The sequence below is a fragment of the Heteronotia binoei genome, chromosome 2 (genome assembly GCF_032191835.1).
Source record: "Heteronotia binoei isolate CCM8104 ecotype False Entrance Well chromosome 2, APGP_CSIRO_Hbin_v1, whole genome shotgun sequence".
Lineage (NCBI taxonomy): Eukaryota > Metazoa > Chordata > Lepidosauria > Squamata > Gekkonidae > Heteronotia > Heteronotia binoei.
Genome location: NC_083224.1, coordinates 161,331,308 through 161,353,327, shown reverse-complemented (window position 1 = coordinate 161,353,327; position 22,020 = coordinate 161,331,308). Strand labels below are relative to the sequence as shown.

Below are 22,020 nucleotides of genomic sequence, written 5' to 3'. Positions count from 1 at the left end.
TTAGGGCACAGTTCAAGGTAGCATGGGTGGCCATGCTAACAAAGAGAGGAAAAGCAACTCTGAACCAACCCCTGTAAAGAGAAGTACTTTCGCTTTGATAATGACAGTCCTTGGATCCCAGCATTAATCTGCAGAAGAACTCTTATTGTTATCATAGATAATAATTCCCCTATGGTGGTGGCCAAATGGAAGGCTCCCATTGGCTTAGAGGTGCACACTACAAACCATTGGCCCTTCATGGCTCAGTCAGCATTTATAGCCTTCTATTGGCTGACTCCCCTACCCCCGCCTATTGCAGGCCCAGGAATGTTGAACAAACCACCAAAACAGTCTTACGTCAGAGACAGACACATCTCTGATGCTCCTTTGTCCTCTCTGTCAACAGGCCCTAGAAAGGGCATTGCTCTAAAAGGCATTGTGGCTGCCAGCAGCAACAAACCTCTGCAGCCGCATCCATGACCCACACAGATAGCCTCCCAGCACACGCAGCCTCCAAAGGCTGTCAAAATAGTCAGGGAGCTGCCGTCACCGCTGTCATAATGTGACTAGGTAGCAAGGCCTGGCCCTGCAAGGAGTGTTTCCTCAGAGGCCATGGATGCTGCCTCTTTCCTATAATTCCCTCTCTTCCTCCTCTCAGCCACCCCAGGACAGATGAGGATTGCCTGGAATTCAGTTGTGATCCCAGGAGATATTCAGGCTCCACTTGGAGGCTGGCTACCCTATGCCTGGCTGCTTGCTACCATTCAGCAGCAGCCCTCCAATGACAGACAGTGTTGCACAGGAGTTAGTGCTTCACAGCAGGGCCTCTCAGACCCAGTTTCTTGCTGTAGAATCTGACTGGGTGATTTTGGACCACTCACAGACTTTCAGCCTAACTGTTAGGATTTACAAACGCTAATCTACCCCACACAGTTGTTGTATAGATCTAAAGGGGGAGAGGAGACTAATGTATGCTGCTTTGGTCCCCCCACTGTGGAGAAAGACTGTCCTTTTCCTAGGTAGAGCCTGCACAGAGGGGGGAAGAGATGGAAAGCTGAAGTCAGAGGAGCAGATCAAGGTAGGTGGATGATTGGATGAGGAGATAGGGTTGCCAACTCCAGGTTGGGAAATTGAAATTCCTGGAGATTTGAGGGGTGGAGCCTGGAGAGGGTGGGCATTGAGGAGTGGTGTAGCCTCAGACAGGTACAATGCCACAGACTCCACCCTCCAAACCAGCCACTTCCTCCTGGGGAACCATTGTTGCCACACTGCAAGTGAGTGCTGGAGATCACTTAGAATTAAAACTGCTCTCCAAATGGCAGATATCAGTTTCCCTGAAGCAAATGGCCACTTTGTAAGGTGGACTCTGTGTCATTATACTGCTGAGGATGCTTTCCTCCTGCATTGATCCACACTGAGGAGAAAGACTGTACTTTTCCTAGGTAGAGGCTGCAGGGGGGGGGGGATGGAAAGCTGAAATGAGATCAGTTCCCCTGCAGAAAACAGCAACCTTGAGGTGCATACTCTATGATATATCATAACACAACCAAGCCACGCAAAAAAATCCAGATCATGCCACATGTTCACGCTGATGCTAAATGCTGCAAGGCTGAATATGACAAGAAAAGGTGGCAAAAATTCATTGCAAACAAAAGGAATGCTGAGCTCCAGTGTCTGTCGTCATGCCCCCAACACCCCCATAATTATTCCTCCTTATCTCCATTCTGGGCCTCTTTCAGGGCTTTGAGTCACCAGACACAGGGACACATACATATACACACATGCAGAGGGAAAGCCAGCATCTGTTTCAGCTGTGCGGTGAGTGGGAAGACAGCAAGGGTGGGGGGACAACTTACCCAGAGCCTCTTTCTAGAGCCCATTGTATTTTTCTTCACAACAGGCCTTATTCCTTGTGAGGGTATAATTCAGGTTTCTCAATGTTTACCTTCTCAACGGTTTATCAGTTGAACAGCATTATGTCATTATACAACATCTGCAAGACCTGCAGAAAACTGAATCTTGAATTACCTGCAGTCCCCATAAAGGTAAGCTTCTGTTCACCCAAATAATAGGCCTCCTGTTAAAATACAGGAACAAAATTAATGGGACATTCTCATCAAACAGCATTTCAGAGCCTACTCTGATCGCAAAGTAACTTTCTAAGATGCATAAACAAGCATGGCCCTGTGTGGGCATACTTGTGACAACCTGGGAATAAACTACTCATCCCTTTAAAGGTTTTTAATGCCTTCCAAATGTTTCTGCTTTAACACCCTATAAAAATGTCAGCAGCCCAGAGCCAGAAACTTGATTGGAATCAATGTGACATTTATCACCCTTCCCCCAATGTTGCAAGCAACCACAGAAGAAACTATAACCAGCAGAGTTCTCCTTCTGTCCAAAAGAGAACATAAGAGAGGAAGAGAAAATACTTCCTAACCCATAACGAACAGTAATATGGATAATAAGACTGGGGTATGTGATTTATTACGAAGACATCAGCAATGTCAAATTGAGATCATCATTAAGGCATTATAATGCAGAGAAGGTTTTTGTTTTCACTACCATGAACACAACTGAAAAAGGATCTGTCCATTTATGTTTTAGGCAGACACATTTTGACTCTTCATCTTTTTAATTAGCTATGTTTTTAAGGAGAGAAATTCCTTGTAGAAATGATACCACATTAATTATGCTTCCTAGGCCACAAAGGCAACCTGCTAATCTTGTGTTATTCAATTTAGAGAAGGAAGTAGCAACAGAAAGGCCCAAGAGAAAGGGGTGTGTTTGTCTTCAACCTCTGACCTAACCTTGCTCTCAAGGAGCCTCATCCTCCAAACCTCATGGAAGGAGGGCCAAAAATTACCCCTGCTCCCATTAGGAAAGGAAACAGACCATTCATGAAATCTAATTTGGTGAATCACTGCTCCTTCAACTACTCTGCCAAGCAGATCACTGCTGGCTTCAGTGTGATATTTTCATAGGGTTTACACAAGAGGAATCCCTGATAGCCTGTGGCCACAAACATTTATTTTCTGTACCAATTGTATTTTACAGTAAGAGCAATTATAGTCTAGTTATCCATCTTGCAAAAGTGCAGCTAAATCAGCTGATACTTTTTAACAAACAGTAACTGATAACATCTAAATGCAAAAAGGTATCCCAATTATTGTGGACACAACCTTAAAACTTACCAATCTATTGCTGCAGGAGTGTAGCTTTGATTGGAACAAGCTCGATTTAATTCCTTGCTACCAGATATCCATGATGTCAAATGTTAAAATCCATTTTCATTTAAAGTAACGTAACAGCACAACAAATGGTATTACGGCCAAAAGGGAAAAGAAAAGCCAGACAAGATAATTAACTTGTTGTAACAACAGTCTGTAAATAGTTGCAAAATAATAAGCGGAACAATCTAATAGCATATTGTCTCAGGCAGATGAGCCGTTCAAATAAGAAAAGGTAATAGTAGGTATTAAATATGCCATAGAAAAAGTTGCAATTAAGACTTGTTCATTTCAAAAATATGTTGCCATAGATATGATACTGAAAACAAGATTTTAGACAGACAGCACAAGATATGTGGCACATGTATGCCAAGATTCCACAGAAATGCAGAATGTGGCCTTGGGTGTAGGGCTGCCAAGTCCAATTCAAGAAATATCTGGGGACTTTGGGGGTGGAGCCAGGAGACATCTGGGCGGAGACAGGAACAAGGGTGTGACAAGCATAATTGAACTCCAAGGGAGTTCTGGCCATCACATTTAAAGGAACCGCACACCTTTTTAAATGTCTTCCTTCCATAGGAAATAATGAAGGATAGGGGCACCTTCTTTTGGGGCTCATAGAATGGGACCCCCTGGTTTAATTGTTTTGAAACTTGGCAGATACTTTGGAGAGAGTCACTAGATACTATAGTGAAAATTTGGTGCCTCTACCTCAAAAAACAGCTCCCCCAGAGCCCCCGAAACCTCCAGATCAATTCCCCATTATACCCTATGAGAATCAATCTCCACATAGAGAATAATGCTCAGCAGACGTGTCCCCCCCCATTTCTGGCAACTTTGAAGGGGATGGGCCTTTCTACTCACGAGTTGCTGCCAACTTCTTCAAAGTAACACAGACACACCATCCCAAGAGGAAGCCTTTCAATCAACGACTGAAGCCTCCAGAGGTAGAAACGCACATGGTCCTCCGGGGGCGGAGCTCCCCCCCCCACCGACCAGACTCCCCAAGGAGACGCCACCCGGCAGCCGGAGAGGATTCAAGGACTACAAGTCCCAGCATGCACCTCGCGAAGGGAGGCCTGACTGGAGCAAATAGCAGGCCGGCGGTGAGCAGGTCTTTGTGACCCGGAGGAAGGGAGAAGTCTGAAGCCAGACAGGAAAAGAGACACAGCGCCGTTCCACCCCCCCCCCCACCACCACCACTCCCCACCCCCGCTATCAGATTTTTAGAGAGCGGGGGATTAGGCTGCTAATCCAGGGGTCCCCCGGCAGGACGGGGGGGGGGGGGGTTGGGAAGCCTACTTGGGTGTTAGAGTTCTACTTGCTGAGAAGTTTCATTTTAAAAAAAAAACAAAAGAACCCAAGTTTTAATCACCCTTTTATCCAAATACATTATTGAATGTATGTGAGCAATACCTGCTGAAATTTTGGAAGGAAGAAGGTGAAGAAATAAGATTTATGGGATGGGAAGATCAGAGGTGGTATCAGATCCCATCATAACTTTCCTCATGAGATAGTAAAGCAATGATTAGACTATCAAAACTACAGAATTGCAGTGCAGTTCTTCTAAAGTCACTTAATAGGCTTTGAGGGGTGTAACTCTGCTTAGAATTGCACTTACAAAGTAAGATGCTATGTAGTCTTGCAGGTCTCAAAATTTAGATTTTCTTGGCCAGAATTTGGTTTGGTTGTTATTGTTTTCTTTCAGAACACATGAGCTATCTGTCTCAACCTCGGATTTGGCAAAGGAGATAACAGACAATCTTTATGCTTGCAAAATGTCAACATTTACATTGCCATAGGTTCTTTATGGTAGAAGGCAATTTCATTGAAGTTCACTGTTCCAGGCCCAATTCAAGATGCTGTTTTTCATCTGTAAAGTCCTATACAGTTTTAGCTAGCACACCATACAAATCAGCTAATCTCAAATGAACCTATCCAACCACTTCAGTCACCTTCAGGGCCCTGCTTCATGTGTTCCCATCATCTGAAGCTAGATAGGTGGCAATGTGAAAAAGGACCTTCTCAGTAATGGCCCCTTCCCAGGGAATTTTGTCTGCTCCACTATAACATTGTCTTCCAATTGCGTATTGTTTAACATTCCTACACTGAACAACCTCCCTGCTTGGGCCACTTTAGGGTTTGTTTGCTTGTTTGTTGGTGAGTGGGTGGGTTTGGTCTTGTTTGTATAATTCTGTATATGATTCTGTGTGTATCTCTGTATTTTGAAACAAACTTGCTTGAAAATTTAAAAAACAACAAAAAATGCTTCAAATAAATATATAAATAAATCTTTGCCTTGTAACACAGATATTGGCAATTCCAAAATACTTTCAACCCAGAGTGAGTCTTAAAAAAACCAAGCTGAATTCTGACCTGGATTTTAAGATAAATCAGGTAAGTATCCTACCCACTTGCTGATACTCTGGTGGCTCTCTCCCCACTTTTTTTTCCTATGGCAACATGAGCATCTCTCTGTCTCTCCCCTCCCATTCCATTCTCAGCATCTAGAATGCTACTCTGATAGAGTCCCAGTGGTTTAGGAAGGAAGGAAGGAAGGAAGGAAGGAAGGAAGGAAGGAAGGAAGGAAGGAAGGAAGGAAGGAAGAAGAAGAAAGAAAGAAAGAAAGAAAGAAAGAAAGAAAGAAAGAAAGAAAGAAAGAAAGAAAGAAAGAAAGAAAGAAAGAAAGAAAGAAAGAAAGAAAGAAAGAAAGAAAGAAAGAAAGAAAGAAAGAAAGAAAGAAAGAAAGAAAGAAAGAAAGAAAGAACCAGCAGCAGCCACCAAGTAACAAGGTTTGGGAACTTCATGGTCTGGGATTGGGACGTGAAGTTATGAGTCAATTTAAAACACTTGGGAGAGAGACACACACAGAGAGAGTCATCCAGATGTTCTATGCTTTTGCTTCTAATTGTCAGTTCCAACCCTAATCGAGCCTGAGGGAGTTTGCCCTTATGTAGATAATAAGCATCAACCTTTCTCCCAGGATGTCTAGGAGCATTTGTAAATTAATGACTGTGCAAGTGTTTTAATGTCACCTGATCCAAAAGTACTGCATAAAACCCAAGTAACATTTATATGGGCCTCATTAAAACCAGTGGCTCATTTTTCAGGGAATTTTTAATTGGTTGGAACATCTTGTAAAATAAGAACTTTCATGAGTGTGTGGCAAAAATGATTTACTACATCATGGGAAACCGGATGAATAAGTAGAACATCTCATATGTGGAGACCAACTTTAATAGTGAGCTGTATAATGTATTTAACAACAACAATCAAAAAGCCCTAGTATAATACAGAGCAAAGAGACATGTAAGCTGATTAATGTTTTCAAATAAAAAGATTGCTTGCAGAAGGGAATTATATTGGCTTTCAACCAACAACCACATTGTTTATTTGAGTATCAGCGTTTCTAGGATATCTGCAAACTGAGTCAAGTGCCAGGTTTGCAGTCATGCTGCCTCAACTTTTGATTTAAGGTGTTTATCTGAAATGAGGCTCTATAAACCCACTTTGAATAGTGACCAGAGCCTTTGCAAACAACAATTATCCCACATATGGGTGTCATGGCAATTGAGCACTAGTCAAGGAAAGGTTAGATGTGATAAGGCATGTTGATCCATTGAGAACTCCAACAGATGCAAATTTGGGAGTTCTGTAAATACAGGTCTGGGGGGGGGCAGTTTTCCCCCTTTAATGCAAGGATATAGTGGTAGTGATGGAAAGTGCTGTCAAGTTACAGCTGATTAATGGTGAGCCAGTAGGGTTTTCAAGACAAGAGATGGTTAGAGGTGGTTTACCATTGCCTGCCTCTGCATAGTGACCATGGACTGCCTTGGTGATCTCTCAATCCAAATACTAGTCCAGGCCAACCCTGCTTAGCTTCCACGATTTGATGAGATCTGACGAGATCTGACTATCCAGGTTAGGGCATCAATATCATAATAAGTATTAAAAGAATCTATCAATTGCATGTACATACATGTGAGCCTAGTGACTTGGGACGATTTGCAATGTGAGATTTAAAAGTCAATGAATATTTCTTCGCTTTCAACATATGTTCTGTGTGTGAATCATTCAGTAGAAGTAAGCAAGCTCTAACAGATGTAACATTGAGAGTTCAAACTCCCACTGTTTCCTTTTCTCTGTAACACTGGCTGCTATATAAAAGTGAAACCACTAGATTTAAAGTCTGCAATAACTAAAAAAACAGAACAAAACAAAAGAAAATCATGTTTTGTTTCAGTTTTTCATTATAGACTGGTTAGACACAGAATTTGTCTAGCAATCATATGAATTACAATAATTACAAAATGCCCCATTTTCATAGTTACTGTAATTATTAATGAAAGAAACACATAAAGCTATAATGTAGTACAAAGTCTACAAACACCACACTAAACAAAAGGCTATCCAGAGATATTAAAAGGTAAGTATCATATGAAATAATCAATTCATATATGCATATTTGTGAGCCAGTAAATAATAAGGGGGCAGAGAGGATGAGAACTGCAAACTTTAGCAAAGTATATTTGTACCACTTCCAAAATTAATTTTGGAAAATCTCAAAGTTAAACTAGAATGTGTGGTACAATCAACCTAAGAACAGCAAAATGAAATGGAGAGGATCCACTCGTTACCGCCTAATTTGCAGGAGTCTTACTCCAACAAACATTTGTGCTGTTGGTTGCCAAGATGTAGGATTTAATATGAGAATAATGTCAGCTTTAAAAGTGTTCTCTCTATAACTAGATTTTATGGAGCTCATTTTGTACTCAAGCAACCTGAATTAACAACTCTGACAGTCTCTGCAGACAAGTTCTTAAGAAACACAATCCACTTTTGAGAACACACAAAATTATCTGATCCATTAAACGAACTATGTGTATTAGAAAATAAAGGATACAGAATGGAATGTTAAAAGAGATCCCTACATTGTTCAGCAGGAATTATAGGAACAATGGTCAGATATACACAATAGCCAACTAGGCTCGGCCCTTCCCAGCCAAGCCAGCATCGCCGGCGTTCAGGCTGGGGGCCGTCTTTGCCCCTGCGGAAGAAGGGAGCAGCGTTGACAGCATCAGCTCATCCGGGGCTTGGTCTGGGCGCGGCGTCAGGGCTATATAAGCCCTGGCCCCGCCCGGACCTTGTGCGGCTGTCTTCTTGGCTCTCTGCCCGCCCACCCTCCCTGGCAGTACAGGTTTCAACCAGTCGCCTTGTTGGGGGCCAGGTAGGAATTTTTTCATCTTCACATAATTGGCCCATGTGGAGTTGTTTTTCGCCTACCTTGTACTGCCTTATAGCGTCAGGTTAATTATGTAGCTCGTAAGTTGGTCGCTGGCCGGGGATGTGTTGGCCACAGTGTTTGCAGGGGAGCACCTATGGCCTAGCACCATTGGTGCGTGTGGTCTGTATGAACCGCAGATGGGCTACACGGCTCAGTGCGGGGAATGCAGATCACGGTGAGCCTCACCTGGGCGGATCTTTCCATGGGAGATCGATGCTAGCCCAGGTGGAGAAAGGCTGGGGGCCTGGCCGCTCAGTTACAACCCGATTACGGTGGGTTTGTGCTGGGGGCAGGGTTGCTCGCCCTTTGGACAAGGCGGGGTCCATGGGTGACCCCAGGGGCTTGTCTGGTCAGGTATTATCCCTGCCGAGTTTACAGGTTAATTGAGTTTAATAAAGCGGCCCGGTTTAAACCCAATACCTTGTGTCTGTCTCTTCTTTCGACTGGGGGGGCAAGGCTGAACTCCCTGTTTAGCAACATGAGGGAAATTTCACTAATCAAAATTCTAAATTTCTCAAATGCTCCAACTCAGGTGAAGCCAATTCATCTGAAACATTTCTTTTAAACACAAAACTACATAGCAATTTCTCAGTTTGAGAAGTTTCACCAATGTTAGGGTTGCCAGTGTCTAGAGATCTCTTGTGATTACAACTGATCTCCAGGCCACACAGATCAGATCAGATCATTTTTAGACTGAGAACTAGGTTTCATGGTGGGGAGAAATCCCAGAAATAAGTGTATTGTAACTATTATGAATTTACAATTATCTTTTCCTGCATATCAGAACTGCCTTGACCTACTACAACATTAAGGCTTTCTGCTCTCTTAACACACCCAAGAGTTGCCATTGTTTACAATTATTCTACAAGGTGATAAACTATGTTAACTAATCTCTGATTGCATGGACAGCAGTACTCTTAAACATTTCTGTTCTCAGAAAGGAAATGCTGGCTCTCTTTCAAATGCTGCCCCACATTTATATCTCTTTCATGTTACTTCTGCCCACTCTCAATCGTTTAGTTCCTTTCAGAATCCATATCTTTTAGCTGGACAACCCTCCAAAAAAATCAGTATTGTGTGGCTCCAAGATTTTTCGCATGTGTTCAAAGAGCTGTGTGGCTCATTACATGACAAGTTGGATTTTTACCCTGCTCTTCACTCTGAGTTTCAGAGTGGGTTACAATCTCCTTCCCTTCCTCTTCCCACAACAGATGCCCTGTGAGGTAGGTGGGGCTGAGAGAGCTCTTCAAGACCTGCTCTTGTGAGAACAGCTCTGAGAGAACTGTCACTGACCCAAAGTCATCCAGCTGGCTGCATGCAAAGAAGTGGAGAATCAAATCCACTTCTCCAGATTAAAGGCCGTTGCTCTTAACCACCACACCAAATTGGCTAATCATTCTAACAAAAATATGTAGCACTTCACAAAGAATTAAAAGAAAACTACTTGCCTGGAGATTCAGACACTAAAATAGAATCCTATACAAACTTACTCAAGTCTAAACTCTTAGGGGTTTAGACTGAACTCCTATAATATTTAACTTTAAAAAGATCAAAACAGGAAGGAAAGGGAGGACATCATGGCAATTACAGTAAATAAACATGACAGCATATAATGCATGATAAACCCTCCCAATTAAGATAACACAAGTGCACCATCAGGAAGTAGGAAAAGCTGCCATTGGAAATAGAAGGAGCTGCCAGTGGATTCAGGGACTAACAATCCATTTTGTTGTTGTTGACAACTTCCACCTAAAGTTTTTTGGGGGATTTTTTTTCGTCATTTCTTCATTGCACAGGCATTCTACAGCTGTGACTTAATACTCCACTGTCTCATTTGTGAAAAGATTGCAATAGCTGAATGACAGATGGCTCGCCAAAAAACAAATGAACTTTTCTCTAATCTGAAACTGAATGTGTTTCACATTTTCTTGTCTAATAGTAGATGGCCTCTTGCTTCCCAACAAGCTAGCTGTCCATCAACACCCTGCTTTTTATAAGACGAATGACTAAAACAGGTGTTCTCAACAGATGCCAACTAGAAATCTGGATGACTCTAAGAAAAACAGCGTAGGCCAGGATCTAGAGGCCATTCAACTAATGTCAGTGATACAGTTTATGAAACATTTTGTGAGACAAATAAAAGTAATATTACCATCCATGTTCTCGAGAAGGGTCATCCAAGAGCACTCGAACTATATACAAGAAACAACTTAGCAGCTTGAGTGAAAAATTGAACAAGCGTATTCTGAGGCCTGTTTAAAAAGAAAGAAAGTGAATGAACAATTTGGTTTGACTCTTGCATCCATATTTACTGTAAAACACAGCAAAAAAACAAAACAAAAACCATTTCCTCAGACACAGCGGAAAACAACATTGAGCACAAATGCTAAAATTCAAATTAACGTCTGAAGAATGATGATGACAACTATGAAATATTGAATTGTATTCGTTCTAAGTGGAAACTGCATAGTTAATCACTTAAAAGTCAGATAATTGAATGCTGGTGCTGAATGCGTAATTTCATATCTACCGTCATTAGTGGGAATAACATAAATTATTTAAAAACACAACAATCAGCCACATCTGAGTCAACGCAGTGTGGAAGCAAACAACTTTGGAAATTGAAGAAAGAGTCTCATCTTCAGCATCTCACTTATCTTGGAAACCTACCAGGCAGTCTTGTGGTGGTCACTTTCCTCCACCCTAAAGAAGATTTAAAAAGTGGTAACCCAATATGTGCCAAAGTGGACTCCTTGGAGGAAAGGTGAGATATACACATTCAGTAAGCAGAATGTGTATACGCTACAGTGATTCAAGCCTCCAACAACATGTGCCTGTTAATACGTATAGCAGCTTTTGGTAGAACTTGGAAACCATCAATGAAATAATGTGAGCAATATTAGTTCCCTTAAAAGACAGAAAAAATCTACGAAGTATTCTTTATTAGAAAACAAAATTACTAAACATGTAGATGTTCATAAAGACCCCTCACTGCAAAAAAGGCTAAAGGGAAAGCAAATACATCTTCCAAGTGAGATCAAAGTTGTTTGCACACAAAGCTGCTGCTGTCTTAAGTATCTTCTTTCAAGTCTTGACTATTTCCTTTAAACCATTTTCATCATGTTGAGAATGTGCATGCCCATCATCACCCACTGTCACACTGCTCAAGTAATTTCAGGTCTCTCCAGATTAGCAATTGATCTGGCAAGCAATTGAAAGACATAAACCCCACAATAATTCAGGTTTTTGATCCAATATCCGATTAGTGATGGGTGAATGCACCAAGCCTTAATTCAGCAACGGGCTCTGCAAAATCAGCTTCTCCCCCACCCCCAAGAAAACAGCCTACACACTGAATTCTCACTGGAAGTATTGTGAGGAAAAAACCCCTTACAGAACATCGTGATTACCAGTTTGGTTGCCAGAGCACCTGGAGAAGTGACTCACACGTCTGGCCAGAGAGTGTGGGTAAACCTATCCAGAAGCAAAAGGGACTTATGCAGTACTAGCAGCCATAACGCTACAAAGGCACTCTAGACTGGTACAAGAGCGCCCACCAGGAGAACGGAAGACTTCCCGTCGTTCCGTATGACATCCATCTCAGCCATGGAACGGAAGGGACTGCGCCGCCAGGAGCTATCCAGGCGAACGGTTTTGAAGTTCTGACCATGGAATCCACCGTGGAGGGCTAACACCACAAGCAGCCATCTTCCTACCAGGCTTGACTCCATTCCAGCGAAGCAGACGGCTCACGTACACACCAGATGTCACCTATGCCTGCAAGCAACCTACCCACACCAGTAGTGGTTAATCGTCCAACTGCCACTTTCTTTGTTTGACGGAACTCAAGACAAAGACTACTGCCAAAAAGAAGATAGAAGAAGAGGAAGACCATCTTCAGCCAGAGCCAAGTTCCTTTGTACAAACTGGGTGTTACCTAGGCCATAATTTGACTCTCTATTGTCACCCTTTTAGATAAGTCCATTAGTAATAAGCATCTCCCCACCCAGTAATCTCTCTATTCTTCTTCCCAACTGTCATTTTGGAGCCTCCCCCTGGTCCATTTCAATCTGAAAGTTCACTCAGGTATCCATGATCCAAGCAAGTCCATTGGTCAAGAGCAAGCACCCAATTAGATGCCACCAATGAACTTTCTATTGGTTGTCGCAGTAGTCCAGCCCTTATGGTCACTGCAAAACCTCCCCTTTTCAGGAGGTCATGCACCAGCTGACCCCCTTTCTCCTCCCTCATACCTCCCATCCCCTAAGGGCTCAAGAAAGTCCTTATATTCTGTGGACTAGCTACCCACAGGTGTGCTTCTATCAGTATCCCAACTTCCGCCGCATAGATCCATCCCCGATTCCTGATCAGTTTCGGGTCCCTTCTCCCACTTCCTCGCTCGTCACCATTGGAGCCTTCCTCAAAGACTACAATAGGTAAATATCACCCTGTTTGTCTACCCATGTGTTCCCCTATCTCTCTATCTATGTTTTCTAGGACTGAATGTGTGTTTTTATGAGTATTTTATCTTGTATGGAAGCCTATATTTTTCTTAATAAATTATAATTGTTTTACTTAATTAGAGTCCCTAATATTTTTAAGCATTACCTTTCTGGACGTGGAATCCTGTATACACAGGTAAAAAGATCCTGAATGAGCCAGGCGCCCACCTGACAATTCTCCAACCTCGTTTTGAGGGCATTTTGGCTTACAGTATAAAAGGGTGCAACTCTGCTTCCTTCTGGGAGCTTCGAACATTATGTTCTTCCTTCCACCACATACTTGACCTGAAACAACTTGATCTGTTGACCTGATCCCTGAGGTCCACACCAAGCAGAGAGAACAGTTGCAGTGCTCCTGATGCTAGGGAGGGAAAAGTTTGGGTTGGACTCTTGGAGACATGGCTCTCTTCTTGTAACACAAGCATTAGGAGCCACTGTAGTGTTTATTCAGAATCAAGTTACTGCAAACTCTTGAAATGTTGCTACATGTCATATTGGAAAAGCTAAACTGTTTGAAGAGCACAACTACTAGTGATGTACCAACAGTGGTGCACTCCACCTCAGGTGCAACCTGAGGCCCATGAAGAAAATGTCACGCAGCATCTTTCCTTTTATTTTGAAAATGCAGTTCTGGCTGCAGTCACAAGGGGCTCAGGGAAGTTTAAGCATAGCAGAAAGCACTTGAGAATCAGCTAGCCTTCCCTTTCTCCAAGACTGAAGTAAATTTGCTTAACAGCTCATACAACCAAGCCAGCACACTGATAGCTGCTACAGTGAATGCCAGACTGTAGGTCATTTTCTCCAATAGTGTAGCCTTTCTCTCTTTCTTTCTTTGCACCCAGCTCAGCCAGATCTGCAAAGCAAGACTTAAGGTGCTGCAGCAAGATAAAACATTTTCCTCATTTAATTTCTCTCCCTCTTCTCCATGTTTCCTCTCCCTTCACCTAATTTTTCTGTGTTCCCCCCCCCCCTCTTTATTTTCACTTCTTGGTCTCAAGACCTTTGCACCCTTATCCTGTTTAGTGACAGAATGAATTTAAAAGTAGCAAACCTTTGTTAATAGTATTAACAGAGGGCACTGGGTTTGCTAAACACTGTATATTGCACCGATTCTGCTGGGCTTCCAACCCCACCCCTTTGCTTGAACTGTGATTCTGAGCTTGGCATCAGCTGGCAATGCCACAATGGCACTGGTTCTGCTGGGCTTGCAAAAATGCCCTCCTTCATTTTCTACAGTCTCTGGTTTGACTGTAGTCCTTTGGAAACACGTATTTCTTAACATCCAGCCTGATGATCACTATTTAGTGGTGCTTTGGCTAGTGTTAGTTAGTAAAAGAGTACAAAGGCAGACTCCTAGCTTTCAAAAATGCCTTGTAGATGTTTGCGCTAGTCAGTTCTCAGGCTTCAAAATAGAGAACAGAAGCCCTTCCAAGTGCCTGATCGGAACAAAAGTGGTGTGATGGAATTTTTTCCCCTGTCAAGTCACCTCTGGCTTACAACAACCTCGTAGGTTTTTCAAGGCAAAAGCTGCTTGGAGGTGGTTTGCCATTGTCTGCCTCCACATCAGCCCTGCTTAGCTTCTGAGATCTAATGAGATTACGCTATGCAGGGCAAGGCTAGGCTGAGAGTAATGCGATTAACCCAAGGTCATCCAGCAAGCTTCCATGGCATGAGTGGGGATTCAGAGCTGCATTTCCCAGATCCCACCACTACACTACTCTGGCTCTCACGATGAAACAACATGCTGGAATCTGTTTGGGTTTTTTTTTATTTAACTGGCATAATTATGTATACGTAGTTAAATTAAAAAAAAAATTCTTTTCTGGCCACTGAAACAAAATTTGGGTCCAGTGGCACCTTAAAAACCAAACTTAGTTCTGCTGCTTCAAACCTACAGGACTACCTATCTGAATCTATTCAGGCTCTTATTATTATTTGTTTTATTTCATGATTATTCCTGAAAAAATTCATCATCTAGAGTAGGGGCCCTGATCTTGATAGCCTCAACCTAGCCTGATCTCATCAGAACTCAAAAGCTAGGCAGGGCTGATGCAGAAGCAGGCAATGCCAAACTACCTACAGTTCCTTGACCAGTTCCGCAGGGCCTGCAAGACCGCCCTTTTTAAACTTGCATACCTGGACTGTTAAGAAGATCGGCAATTAAGCACCCGCCAATGCGGTTAAGACCACACCGCTGAATAACTGCACTTACTGGATTGTTTTAATGTTATTAAGTTAATGTTACTGTTTTATATTGTTAAATGTAAAAGTTTTAACCATTATATGTTTTTATGAAATGTTGTTAACCGCCCTGAGCCTGCCGAGGTGGGGAGGGCGGGATAGAAATAAAATTTATTATTATTATTATTATTATTATTATTATTATTATTATTATTATTATTATTATTATTATTATATCTCTTGCCTTAAACACCCTTTGGGATCACTGTAAATCAGCTGTGAATTGATGGCAACAAGAAAAAAATAGAGTAGATGTTTAAAAAGTATCCACCCCAGCACCAAATGGACTAGGTACGCCACTGCAACTAAAGGTAAAGGTAGTCCCCTGTGCAAGCACCAGTTGCTTCCGACTCTGGGGTGACGTCGCACCACAATGTTTTCATGGCAGACTTTTTACAGGGTGGTTTGCCATTGCCTTCCCCAGTCATCTACACTTTACCCCCAGCAAGCTGGGTAATTTTACCGACTTTGGAAGAATGGAAGGCTGAGTCAACCTTGAGCCGGCTACCTCAACCCAGCTTCCACCAGGATAGAACTCAGGTCATGAGCAGAGCTTATCACTCTGCGCCACGGGGCATTATTTACCACTCCAGCTACAACTCTTGAAATAAGCTATCCCTCTTTCCAGCTAGGGTTAATGCCTCAGAAATACTTTTGAAAGCTGCCTCTTCAGTATCCCTAGAATTTGAAGTCTGAAGTGTAGAAGCACTTGATTCAACAAAGAGTTTAACCTCTTCCACTTTGAATCAAGAAGCTACTGGAGCTAGTAGCCAGGTTCCCACCACATGCTCTCTGATGAAAACTGGCTAGTTGCTTCATTTCTCCAAGAGCAGTTATTGGGAAGGAGCCAGCTTCAAGCCACAGCTAATTGCAGTGAATGCGACCATGAATAAAAGACCAGGGAGAATGAAAATGAACCACCTGCTGAGATATATCAGACCCTGCTTCCTGTGCCTCTAATCAAGAACAGAAATTCTCCAGTATACAGTTCTCTTCCTTATTTCCTTTACCTTATTCAGTAAGTTCTTTCTATTCTATCAAGAGTGCCATCTGGCACAGGCAACTGATGACTGCTAATGATTTTATAATTTATTAGTAACAGTTGCCATTTGCACCTTTCCCTGGTGTTTTCAACATTTTTTTTTTTTTTATTAAACAAGTTGGAAGGGGGTGGAACAGTCACAAGAGGAAGGAGGTACACAATTGGGAAATCCCACGCCAAATAGTCAAACAGCACAAGACTATGGAATTCTGGGGTTAATTGAGAAGTTTCCTGATTCCTTCATCCTGAGCCTCAATAATTTTATGCTAGTTTGCCCTGAAAACTGAGAGCTACATAAGAGGATGACTACTGACAATGCCCTGAACCTGTATAGTACAATGTATGAAGGGGTTATGCATGGGAGAGCTGGGAAAAGGGTAGAAAAATCAGAACAATCTTCACAGTATGCCCTAGCTAACCTGAATTTTCTCCATTACTCTCTTTTGGATGCTATAAAGTGTTTGAGCCTCTGCCCCCTCCACAGTGTAAAGAGTCTTTGAACTGGAAGCACAATTTTTCTTCTAATTAATCTGCCAAGATTCCTCTTGTTTCACAGTTTAAAATCTTGAATTGACAGAGGAAGTAATTAGAACTGTGGGATATGCGTCTCATAATATTGATCTACCTGTCCTAGTAATACCATAACCTTTTAGGAACTCAGTCAGACCCATTTCTCTCTCCTGATACTTCACTTTTTCTTTCCTTCTTCCTCCTTAAATGATGTTCTGCTGTCTCCAACATTCCATGGTTCTTCATAAGGCCATTTGGAAGGAATCATTTTCACCAAATATGCTTTAGTCAGCATGCTGGGATGCCAGCAGGTATACATAAATACCCTACTTGGTTTGAGGGTGACCCTATTCCATTTTCTAATGAAAGGCATGAAATCGTAAAAGTTTCCCAACTAGAACATTCTGAATAACAAATATCTAATTTCAAACTAGGCCAGAGTATGGAACAAAACACGCACAAAACAGACCCAGGAACAAACAGGGGACATTTCTATATAAAACTGAAGGAAGCCCCAGGTGTGCAGAAATATCTGATATCTTTTAAAATATATGGGGAATTAAAACTCCACAAAAATAAGAGAAACAACACCAGTAGCTTTAAGAAAACAATGCCCACTGAGACTACATTCTAAGACCTCTGGGGCATGGTACGAGCTGCCAAGCAACCACAACAATATTGTGCAGCCTTCTAAACCCTAATTTCTGTAAAGCAAAGCAGAGGCAGGGGGACAGGCAGGGGTGGACCTGGTGCACAAAACAGCCCTAGGAAAGCCCCTGTCCCTTTTACCTGTCATGGCCCCCGACAGAGGACTTACCAGGGACAGCAGCAACAATGAGAGGCTCAATAGCCATGCAGATCACCCAGACCTGGTGCTGCCAGTCACTATGCAACTTGGCCAGACTTCTGGGGAGTGAAGGAGGGAAAGTTGAAGATAGTAGATTGGTGTAGTTTGGCTGGTGGATGGAAAGGACAGGAGGAAGCAGGAAAAGGGGAGAGGCTATGGGGGCTGCCAGGGAAGGGAGGAAATAGTGCAGGAAATGAACTGCCTCCCGCAACTGATTGTCTACAGTATTACCTAGAAGCTCAATCAATCACAACTGGGGGGAGGGTCATATTCCCAAATCTATTAAAAATACTTCCAACTATTTATATTAGGGGACCTTCACAAGGCATCTTTGGTTCTTTTTTTAAAAAAGTGAGGATTCGCTCAGCTGCCAGACAGAATGGCTGATAACAAGCTTCAAGCTGCCCCAAAGAGAGCCAGCCGGAAATAGAGCACCCCAGAGTTTCCAGACGGTGCTCAGAAAAGGGGCAGGCTGTGGGTGCCCGGGGAGCATCTAGAATGCTCACGCTTCCCATCCGTGGCTCCATGGGCACTCTCTGGGTGCTTCCCAGACTTCCAGATGGCCGGGGAGGTGCCTCGTAGGCATCCCAGCAAAAAGACACTACTTTCAAAGTGGTGCCTTTTTGAGCTGGCTCCTGGCAAGCCAGGGGTGACTCGAGGTTGGGACAGGGACAGAAGGCAGATGTGTGCATGTGGACGCACTATTCTGGTCCGCCTGTTTCCCGCCCCCACCCCCGGGCAGCTTTAAAAGCCCATCCGTTATCAGCCAACTAGGCTGGTCAACATTAACCAGTGGAATGACATTCCTTGAAAGGGAGGCACACACATTTCCCAAAGGCAATAAAAAGTTCTTCTCAATGTTCATTTATCACCACTGTTACACCCTACTGAGTTTTTTTTTTTTTTAAATGTGCTTTGATTGGGCAGTTACCTGATCTCTCTCTTCATGTCACAGTTCACCAAGTCTTGGTTAACAGTGATGGGGGTGGAGGCGTGGATATGTGGGCAGGAAAAGGGCAAAAATGTTCAAGTTGATAGGCAAAGGTCTCAGAAGGGTGAGGTCTAGATATATTTTGGAAAAGATACATGGACATTCACACACCCTCCATTCTTCCAACGGAAATACTGACAATTTAGAGAAAAACAGAAAAAAAGCCACTCACTCTCTTTCAGAATGATGGGTGAATTACTTACAAAAGTCATGTTTTAAAATAACATTGTTAAACCAATCGGACTGCTAACAAAACTCCTACGCACAAGATTCAATGATGTTAGAGAAGACAGCACTGCTACTTCACTTGATTGGATTACTGAACAAGCAACACTTATAGGATTTGATACTGGAAAATGTTTTCAGAAGTTGCAGAACACTGAAGAGCTATAGAAAAGAGCTGGAGTCCAGCAGCACCTTAAAAGCTAACAGAATTTGTGGCAGGGTATGAGCTTTCATGAGTTATTGCTCACTTCTTCAGGTACTGAAGAACTATTCAGTCTATCCAGCATCAGCTTCCTACAACAATGCCTTTATACAAGGGGGAGGGGCTGCTGCTCAGTGATAACAGCATTTGTTTGGCATTCTGAAAACATATCAGTTTCTGCTTCATAGTCCCTAAGTCTATCTAACAGTTTCTAAACCAAGGTAATAATATCTTTCTTTGTTTACTACCATATATACCAGAAAGTAAGATGACCCTGAATGTAAGAAGAAAATAGTGGCTGTAAGGTAATGTGGGTGGCATTCTTTTGAAGTGCAGCATACCTTGCAAACAGATGGAAAATCCACCATGCTTCAGTTCACCAGGGTATTTGTTTTTTGCCACTGTGTGACACAGAGTGTTGGTTTGATCCAACATGGCTTCTCTTATGTTTGTGTACCAACACACAACACTAGATCAAAAGTGGTTTGAGGAAACACAAGAAACCACGGTGGTACAATAGATGGGCAATCTTAAATAATCCACTGCTATTGAAAGCTCAAACCAGAAAAAAAAATTCTGTGTGGAAATCATCCAAGTGGAACTTGTAGAAGCTAAGCATCCTCACAGCCCAGTTCTATACACCATTGCTTAGATGGGTGTCCTACTGAGTTTAATGAGATTTATTTCCCTAGTTAAATATGCTTACGATTGCCGTCTACAAAACTGTTTTATAAACTTTGGATATAAAGTTTGGGAAACTATTACCCAGAGACTCTGGATTATTTGTAAAACCTAATTAAGCAAAGGCTCCAATTCCCCCCAAAGAAAAGCTGCAGAGGCCTCTGGGGAGACCCTGAAGGCTTTCATGGTAATTGAATTGTAGAAGCTCAGTATGCTACAGGTGCAGTAAGATTTTAAGAAAATAATCGGGATGTTGGGTGGAAGAGGTTATCTTTTTTTTTTTTCTTGCTGATAATTAACCGCAGTTTTCTAACCATGACTTGCTAGGAATAAGATGCACCTGCAATCAAGTAAGCAATTCCAATCAACAAAAAACAAAATCATTATGAAATGCAAGAGGTGTAATGCTTTTAATGGCACTGCCTAGCATTGATTATTTTGGAGTTTTACAGCATTACCTGTTAAAGCAACACCTCATGTTATTTAATCTGATCCAATATACACCCATCCTTCTTGCTGACTTTTGACCAAGGCATATGAAACAACAACTGTGTCAAATTTGTTTTAAGTGGCTCCAGCTGGCAACCCATTCATGTGCGGCTAGATCACAATGTAGACAGGGTAATTTTCTCCACCTAAGCTGTAGGATATGAAGAAGTACTATGAAGACATTTTGATCAGTTCAGGAAACTGGAATACATGAATGGCTCCCTAAAAGTGACAACCATTCAGGGAAGCTATTTCCATGTTGTGTGGCTTAAACATGGAAGCCGCCCAAGGTCTTAGTTCCTCTCAGGGCTTTTTTTGTAGCAGGAACTCCTTTGCATATTAGGCCACACACCCCTGATGTGGCCAGTCCTCCAAGAGCCTACAGGGCTTTTCTTACAGGGCCTACTGTAAGTTCCTGGAGGATTGGCCACATCAGGGCTGTGTGCCCTAATATGCAAAGGTAGGGTTGCCAAGTCCAATTCAAGAAATATCTGGGGACTTTGGGGGTGGAGCCAGGAGACTTTGGGGGTGGAGCCAGGAACAAGGGTGTGACAAGCATAATTGAACTCCAAGGGAGTTCTGGCCATCACATTTAAAGGGACAGCACACCTTTTTAAATACCTTCCTTCCATAGGGAATAATGAAGGATAGGGGCACCTTCTTTTGGGGCTCACAGAATTGGACCCCCTGGTCCAATCATTTTGAAACTGGGGGGGGGGTACTTTGGGGAGAGGCACTAGATACTATACTGAAAATGTGGTGCCTCTACCTCAAAAAAACAGCTCCCCTAGAGCCCCCGAACCTCCAAATCAATTCCCCATTATACCCTATGAGAATCCATCTCCACATAGGGAATAATGAAGTGCTCAGCAGACGTTTCCCTCCTCCCCCCCCCCCCCCCCCCGTTTCTGGCACTCTGAAGCGAGGGATTGGCCTCTCTACTTGCAGCCAACTTCTTCCAGGTAACACAGACACCCCATCCCAAGAGGAAGCCTTTCAATCGAAGAGTGAAGCCTCCGGAGGGGGAAAGTCACATGGTGGCTTTGGGGGTGGGGCTTCCCCCCCACCGGCCAGCTGACTGGGGGCGGGAAGGAACCTGGGAAAGCAGAAGAACCCCTGCTGGGACCTGGGGATTGGCAAGCCTATGTAAAGGAGTTCCTGCTACAAAAAAAGCTCTTTTACCTATATTGAACTTGAACAAAAAGAATCAAAATTTGCCTGTGTTTATATTGTTCACTATCTGAATCCCTTGTGATGCTGGTGGGACAGTGTTTCCACCTGTTGTATGCTATAAAACACCTTTCCATGCTAACTTGTAGACAGAGGTCAGGTCTACCTGCCATTGGAAATAATAGTGCATTTTTTTTTTTTCATATGGGCAATGGAAATGTCAGGTCTACCCAAAGGAAATAACACCCTCTGAAGCACCCATAGGCAATAATGATCCTGTTATTTCCAGTGGTCTTTCATCTACAATAAGGGGTGGGGAACCTCTATCCCAAGGGCCGTTTACATTTACATCCCAAGGGCTGTCACAGTTTAGGTAAGTTTCCCCCTCATTTCTTTATTTCCCTTTCTTTCCATATCTTCCCATTTCTTTATTTTCCTTTCTTTCCATTTCTTCTTCCTTTGTTTACCTTTATTACCCTTTCTTCCCTCCATTTCATTTCCCTTTCTTCTCCCCATTTCTTTATTTCCCTTTATTTCCCTTTTTACCCCCTTTCGCCCTTCCTTTCTCTCTCTCTCTCTCTCTCTCTGTGTCTGGAGCCTGAGTGGCGGGCATTGTGAAGGACTGCC

The 22,020-nt window shown here is 42.8% G+C and overlaps 1 protein-coding gene across 5 annotated transcripts in view; it reads right to left on the bottom strand.

The window, feature by feature from the left end:
- The window catches only part of KCNT2 (potassium sodium-activated channel subfamily T member 2), a 364,082-nt gene that overhangs the window by 182,989 nt on the left and 159,073 nt on the right, over positions 1–22,020 (bottom strand). For all 5 annotated transcript variants that reach the window (XM_060232364.1, XM_060232365.1, XM_060232366.1 and 2 more), the window contains exons 3-5: positions 10,646–10,745; positions 3,174–3,230; positions 2,008–2,056 (exon numbers count right to left, since the gene is read on the bottom strand). In XM_060232364.1, the coding sequence (XP_060088347.1) occupies positions 2,008–2,056; positions 3,174–3,230; positions 10,646–10,745 (206 nt within the window). The remainder of the gene's footprint in view (positions 1–2,007; positions 2,057–3,173; positions 3,231–10,645; positions 10,746–22,020) is intronic.